Source organism: Pseudopodoces humilis, chromosome 4, assembly GCF_049639895.1.
Source record: "Pseudopodoces humilis isolate 2021_Gansu_Grassland_sample_001 chromosome 4, ASM4963989v1, whole genome shotgun sequence".
Taxonomy (NCBI): Eukaryota; Metazoa; Chordata; class Aves; order Passeriformes; family Paridae; genus Pseudopodoces; species Pseudopodoces humilis.
In genome coordinates this window covers 59,104,565-59,111,612 of record NC_142203.1, presented here as the reverse complement: position 1 = coordinate 59,111,612, position 7,048 = coordinate 59,104,565, and the positions used below count along the sequence as shown (strand labels likewise).

Genomic DNA, 7,048 nt, shown 5'->3' with positions numbered 1-7,048 from the left:
GTCACCTTTTAATTTTTTCGCCCTTTTGATTTTACTTTACTGCAGTAACCATTTAACCAAGGATAACCAAATAAAGCTCAGCAGAGGGGAAGAGATAGGTATGGTGAATTCATTCTGCTTTTCAGGCATCAGGATACTCAGTCCATTGATAAGAGCAATGCTTTCACAGCAAGCAGAGAAGAACTTAGCTCTTTGTCCTTCAGTTGCCTATGTACTATCCAGAAGAAAGAGTTCTTTTCAGTGTAAAAGACCAATTTTTGGATGTAGTATCTTGAAGAGATCCATATTTTGTTTTAAGCCCTTAGGAATATAACTAAGTGTCAAGGCCTGCATCATTAGTCTGTAGGCTCCATCAGCAGTTATTTTAGGATTGCAGCTATAATTAACAATAGCTGTGCTGGTGCTTGTGATTGCAGGTGGGCATAGACACAGACAAACCTGCCTACCCTTCATATACAGACCTGTACCAGACTTCTTAAAAAGAACATACAGAAAGCAAATCTGCAATATTTTTTGTAATGCAAAGTAAAGCATACTCAGTTATACTGGAGAAAGAGTAGAAAATGATACTTCAGATTTCCATTCTTTATTGCCAACAGATTTATATTTAAAATGCCAAGGTCAAAAAAAAAAAGTAATAAATACTTCACTTTAGGCTGTAATAAATTAAAAAAAAATTAACAAGGAATGCACTTTGCCAGCCACAAGTGTGGGTATTTTTGAAAAATAAGGAAAAATACAGTATGGCCATAGTTCACAGTTAAGCAACCAGAAGCTGCTTGTTACAATTATCCCCAACAACGGAGCTCTCTCCCTTCCCTCCCTTTCCAGATGTGCATTCACAGTTTAACTCCATCAGAGATGCTCTCCTACAGAGCAAACACACACTCTGCTCCGAGTTCAAGTCTAAATATATCTTTAACACACATGAAGCAAGGAAAACTATGATCCGAAGAACTCCTTGTCACAACACTTTAGTCCATCAAGTAGATTTAGGCTTCTAATAGATGTGTGCCCAGCACACTTGGACAGTCCAGTTTTCGTACCACCACACATCCATCATCAACATACTAGTTGCTCCACCATCTCCACTGTAGATTCACAGTGAACAAGAGAGTCCATTTGGTTTAACAGAGTCAGTTCCTTCAGTTACAACGCTGCAGCAGCATGTTCAGAGCATATTCCATTCTGTGTTTTAGTTCCAATGAACATCCAGAAACCAGAAGAGCTGTCAGACGAAACGTCGTGGATATCCTGTCTTCATTTATGTAGGTAAGGAGATATTCCTCACTCTGATTGCAAATTATGACTTTTGTGTGATCATGGTAGAAATTCACCTGTAAAAGAGAAGCGAGTTGCTGTTTGTCTACATTCTCTCTATTTCTGAGACTTAGCTAGTTTTACTACAATAAAGTATTTTAAGACATTTTCTCTGGTGATGCTGACACACTTACTTGAAACGTGCCATCATTGAAGAGCATCATTAAAGCTTTATCAGATTTGAGCCACTGTAAGAGGTAAAGCCTGGGTCTGCGTACATCTGTTAGGCTGGGCAAGTCTCCTCCCTAAGAAGGGGAACAGGTTATGTTAAGCACTCAGTTCACACATTTAGTGTATTTTTACAACTCAAGACCCTGAAGGTGCTGAACTTACATCCATGAGGTTCTCCTCCATATAGTGAGAAAAATACTTCAGTACAGTTACTTGGCTGATGAACTGTTCAGGAGCCTCTGGGGCTGCGAAGACAGAGCATTGGCCTAGCTCAGCATAGTAGTGCACTGTCCTGAAAGAGATAAAAAGAAAATAAGGACATTAGTGATAAGAAAAAAGGATTTCACATTTAAACTGCCTTAGTGAGTTGTTGGCTTTGTAATGATTCTTACTTTTTATCTGGCAGAAGGCTCATATGTGCCCCATTGTTGAAGAGAACACCAACAGTGTGATCTGACAGCTGGTACCCAAAGCCATACTTGTTGGAGTAGTCCACCCATTTTGTAACCCACTGGAAGGATGCTGTCAGCTGTTCTTTGGGATTGCTGTCTGCTTCTGGCATGTTCTCCAGACATCCTCTCAATACTCTTGCAACTGTATCAGCAACACTTCCCATGGTACTGTCTTCCAAACCTGAAAAGGAAGGACTATTAGGACTGGCAAGAACACACAGAAAATTTTCATTCTAAACCTTTCAGTTACCTATATTGTAAGAAATATGATTTCTTAAATTAAATTTCTAATTTAAATTTTTCAAAAATTTTGGCTTTTACAACATCAAAATTAAGAGGATAAACATCTGATTTTATTTCAATCTTTTAAGATTAAGAAAAATAAATGTGTGATTCAGACTTAGAGATCACATTTTGCTGCACTTACATTCACTACTACTGCTGCAGCTTCCCAAAGTTCCTCTGACTATCATCCGAATGGAGTCTCCAATCTGCTTGGTTTCTGGCAATGCTCCCGGCTTCCCCACTGTTGTGATAAGAGGCTGAATCTCCTAGAAGAGATGTCAGACATGTAAACATCAAACATAACACAAGCCAAAGCTTATACACAAGTTTTGCATGGCTTCCCTGTTTCTCAACAAATGATAAATTCTAGGGAAACTGGTATTCACGTACCAAGATTACAAAGTACAAAGAGCTGCTGCTAGACTGAGCTTAAAGCAGCACACCAGGTATTTCCATTCTTTAGATCTTCAATTTGCATTTCACAGTTGCAGTTCTCTGCTCTCCTGCCCTAGCAAGGGAGCAGCTGTGTGCAGGTCTGAACACCAAATAGTAAAAGATAGATTTCAGCAATTTATTTGAAAAAGCTCTAGTTAATCATGAACTGAAACCCTGTATTTGGAATATTGAGAAATAGCACCTGGTAGACAAGTTAACACACTGGAAACAATGGAGTCTAGTCAGATACTATAATTACTCAAAAGCCAAAATTTATAGTCTCCCTACAAAGGCTACTATACCTTTGTGATGCTTGTTTAAGCCCTCTTAAAGCAACTGTGCTAATCATTTAAGCTTGACTATGATGTGTACAGCCCCAGTTCTGATATCCAAGTCAAATATAATTTAATTATAGTTACTCCACCCAACTGTTACTGGATTTGAATTGAACTGCACTGGCATATACCTCATCTGTCTTGTGTTTGGGGGCCTGCTGGGTGATCGATGTCTTCTTCAAATCATGTCTGAGCTTGTAGATTTCTTCATCTTCTTTAGCTAGCTTGTCTGCAACACAGGAAAAAAATACTTAACTCTGAATCTGGAAGTGCTATTGAATTATAGAAAGCATAACAAGTTAGCTGCAGAAAACAAATTGTGTCTCTCCAGCAGCTTCTTCTAAGCCTGCCATAGTCTCCCAGAGAAATTATGCCATCACACACAAATCACTTAAGAGACTAAATTTCAATAGACATTACAAACTAACCAATACAGACATGGATGCTGTAAGAACCATTCACATATGTAAGGTCACATAGGTGGGCTGGCTACCATCAATACTTATCAAGAAAAGAAAAAAAAAAAATCAAAACCAACCCAGAAAAGCTCTGAGACATAAGTTTTCTGTGGCTATCTCACTGATGTACACTAATATGAAACTGATACAATAGACATAAGTGGACTGTGTCTAGGCTTGAACTTACTATGTGTGTCGAAGTATCTGGCCTTATCCTTTTTACCCCCAAAGAGAGCAGCAGCTGCTTTTTTGAAGAAATTTTTAGCAGGACTTGACAAATGGAAATCAGGGATGGTGTGACAACAGCTTGCAGACAGTCTATCAGGTGTAAAGCCCTGTGGAAATGCAGCACAGAAGATTTTTAGACCACAGAGTGCATTTTTATGTTTTGGGGTTTTTTTTTACAACACTAATAACAGACAGTACAAACCTGTAAGAAGAATTCATGTCGAATTATTTCATCTAAACTGGGCCGATCTTCAGGGTTTTTTGACAACATGCTAGCTATTAAGTGCTTTGCAGGTGCCAAGAGAGATGAAGGCAGGCTGTATCTTGCTTCCCTTATACATCTGTATGTTTCTTTAAGATTTGTAGTCTCAAACGGGGGTCTTCCCAACAGCATTGTATACCTGTTTAAAGGCAAAGGAAAACTATTTTATTTTACACACCCACCATACCTGTGCCTACAGCTACAAAAAAAGGCTTTGTCCATCTCAACATGAAGAATTTCTGTATTTGAGCTACACATGTATGAAAGGCTGTAAATGGAGCCAGTACTGCATCCCCTTTTAATTCACCAAAGTCCTAAGCCAGTGATAGATATATTACATTTCAAACGCAGGCAAGTACTTACATTACACAGCCTAAGGCCCATATATCAGATTCACAGCCATGCCCTTGTTTGTTGAGGACTTCTGGAGAGAGGTAATTTGGTGTGCCACATATTGTTCTGAAAAATCAAAGACACCAGAAAGCTGGTTAGTATTTCAAATACAAAGAGGAAGGAGCTGTTTTCCATAGGGCAGGTTTTCCTCTCAAGTTCAGACAAGAATTTGAGACATCTAAAGTGGAGCTGTAGGAGCTTTGACACCATAGATGCTTTTTTGCTATGTCTTCATGATACTGGAGGGGCAGTAACTAGCTTTTGCTATGGAACACAACTTCTCATTTTCATACCAGTTGAGTTTTATTTACTACTAGACTTTACATTTTTGATGCGCCTACCTCCTCCTGTGCTCCAGTGGTTCCAGCCTTGCTGCCAAGCCAAAGTCACCCAGCTTCAGTTCCATGTTCTCATTGATGAAGAAGTTACCTGGCAGACAAAGAAATTCCAGTTAGTCCATCTCTGGCAAGGTAGGAATGCATTTGCCACAGGTGCTGAGTCATACTTTGTTCAGAGCCAGAAACTAGGAAAGTTTTTTTTTTGGGTTTTTTTTAATATTTTAAATTAAGAATGCTTAATGTCATCCCTTATGCACTATGAATTCCCACTGCAAAGACAGACTAAGCTGATTTTACTAACCAATCACCATAAAAAGATAAAGTGGTACAATGCTGATGGGGCTGGAGGAATGTGTTTTGAAGCTGGCAATCTGGAGAACTTACCTAGTTTAAGATCCCTGTGTAAGATTTCCTGTTCATGAAGATACTTTAGCCCTGACACAATTTGCCTGAGGTAGTATCGGACTTCTGGTTCTGTCAATACCTTCCTTGCTTTTAAGATGTGAGCCATTGACTGCAGAAGAAAAACACAAGCAGAGATGTCACTGACAATTCATGCACAAGATTCACCCTAAGCAAAAGTAAATGAGTGGATAGAGAAACAACTAAAGCCACAAAAGAAAAAATAACTTTTACACATCGCACATATAAATTAGTTGCAGATTCCAGGTAAGTAAATACTGGATTTCTCCCAGTTGATGCTCACCCTTCTACTGCAGTATTCCAGAAGAATGTAAATGTTCTCTCTGTCTTCAAAGTAGTGGTAAAACTGCACAATATGTCTATGATTAAGCATTCTGTGCAGCTCAATCTCTTTATCAATCTGAAAAGACAAGACAGTAGGAAAGAAGAAAGGTGTTGTTAGCCTTACTTCCACAAGGTTGAGCAGCCAGCTCTATCAGAACCATTTCATGAAAAGGGGTAGGCAATCCAGCACACAAAAAGCTCGAGAATAAAAAAATAAAATAAAAAAAATTAATTAATGCATACGTACCTTCTCCCTTTGATGAGGTTTTGCTACTCGGCTGTGAGGAATGATTTTCGCAGCATAAACTTTATTTGTTGTCAAATCTGTCATCTCGTAACACTTGGCAAATCCACCCTAGAGAGACATCGGAGAAAAAGGCAATTAGAGCAGGTAAAAATGCAGTCCCGCACTTAGTCATTCACCAGCTCATGTATTAGTCAAGAAGCGCAACTTCCTTAACAAAGGGCAATTTTTTAAGGACAGGTCCTGGGTTCATCGTCTGTCGGAAGGCTCGCGCACCCCACTCCCCGCATGCAAGATCCAAGTCATTCCCGCGGGCTCGCCCGAGCCGAAGGCACGGTTCCGGGGCAGTAAGGGCGCTCGGGCGCACCGCGCCTGGCCCGGGCGGCGCTGGGCAGGTGGTGGGCGGCAGCGCGGCGCTCTCCGCGGAACGCAGCCCCGCAGGGACAGCGCCCGCCAGCCGCCCCGCGCTCCGCCGGGAAGGGCGGCGAGCTGGGCACACCGGCCGTGGCCTCGGGAGGGCACCGAGCTCGCCGCGGCCATTACCTTTCCGAGCACCTTGCCGCGGCAGTAGCGCTTCCCCGTCGTGGGGTCGGTTATAATCCGGGAGACCTCGGCTGCGGGGTGGCCGTGCTGGTGAGGCTGCTGGTGCGGCGGCTCCTCCGCCTTCTTCCTGCGCGACTCGCCGCCGGCCGCTCTGCCCGCCGCCGCCTCGCAGCACTTGGCACCGCCGCCGCCCGGTGGGTGGGCGATAGTCCGTAGCAGCTCCATCACCGCGCCCCGCCGGCTCCGTCCTGCCTGCCCGCCTCGGACCCGCTCCACCAGCCCTTCCCGTCCCACCCGCTCTGCGAGCGACGCCGAGCAGCAACCCCGCTCGTCCTTTATAAAGCGGGCGGCGGCTCCGCCCCGACGCTGCGGGGCGGCCCCCGCCCGGAACCCGCTCCGCCCGCCCGGCTCGGCCCGCCCCGGGATGACCCGAGGAGAGCTGGGCAGCGCCGGGCTGTACTGTTGTGCCCTTCGTTGCCGGGCTGTGCGGGTCTGGCCTCCCTTGCCTGGCTGTGTGGCGGGAGCAGAGCGGAGCGAACAGGGGCTGAACCACTCTCTTGTACCCGTACAGCGGCGGAGGCTGCTCTGGCCGCCACCGTCCCGTGTGGGAGCTCGACAAAGAGAGCTTCAGCATAAAGCTGTGTTTTCCTCGCTCGAGGATTGCTGCGTGCGGGGCCGTGGGCGTTGGTGATGGACGATTCGAGCTGTGGCCTGTAGGAGCAGCCCCGAAACGCGTGCCTGTTGCTGCACGTGAGGAAGGGAAGGAGTTTGTCCCGCCTATTCCAAAGCAGCTCCACCACCGCAGGGACACGAGGCCAGCATGGAGCTGAGGCCCAT

General features: G+C 44.2%; 1 protein-coding gene across 1 annotated transcript; it reads right to left on the bottom strand.

The window, feature by feature from the left end:
- Window positions 1–570: 570 nt before the first annotated feature.
- On the bottom strand, window positions 571–6,503 carry PLK2 (polo like kinase 2). Its single transcript, XM_005532649.3, has 14 exons — window positions 6,212–6,503; window positions 5,672–5,779; window positions 5,384–5,500; window positions 5,062–5,191; window positions 4,681–4,768; window positions 4,310–4,405; window positions 3,887–4,085; window positions 3,644–3,791; window positions 3,130–3,227; window positions 2,371–2,494; window positions 1,884–2,124; window positions 1,654–1,783; window positions 1,455–1,565; window positions 571–1,337 (listed from the first exon to the last, which is right to left on the bottom strand). The coding sequence occupies exons 1-14, from the start codon at window positions 6,434–6,436 to the stop codon at window positions 1,146–1,148; spliced, it is 2,007 nt and encodes a 668-aa protein (XP_005532706.1). The 5' UTR covers window positions 6,437–6,503; the 3' UTR covers window positions 571–1,145.
- Between the last annotated feature and the right edge of the window lie 545 nt (window positions 6,504–7,048).

What these genes read in the sequence shown, in the direction of transcription:
- PLK2 (XM_005532649.3), bottom strand. Translation starts at nt 6,436, where the DNA reads ATGGAGCTGCTACGGACTATCGCCCACCCACCGGGCGGCGGCGGTGCC. An exon ending in TGGGCCTTAGGCTGTGTAAT is followed by an intron (nt 4,086 to 4,309) that starts GTAAGTACTTGC and finishes GCCTTTAAACAG; the next exon opens with GTATACAATGCTGTTGGGAA. An exon ending in CAGATACTTCGACACACATA is followed by an intron (nt 3,228 to 3,643) that starts GTAAGTTCAAGC and finishes CCTGTGTTGCAG; the next exon opens with ACAAGCTAGCTAAAGAAGAT.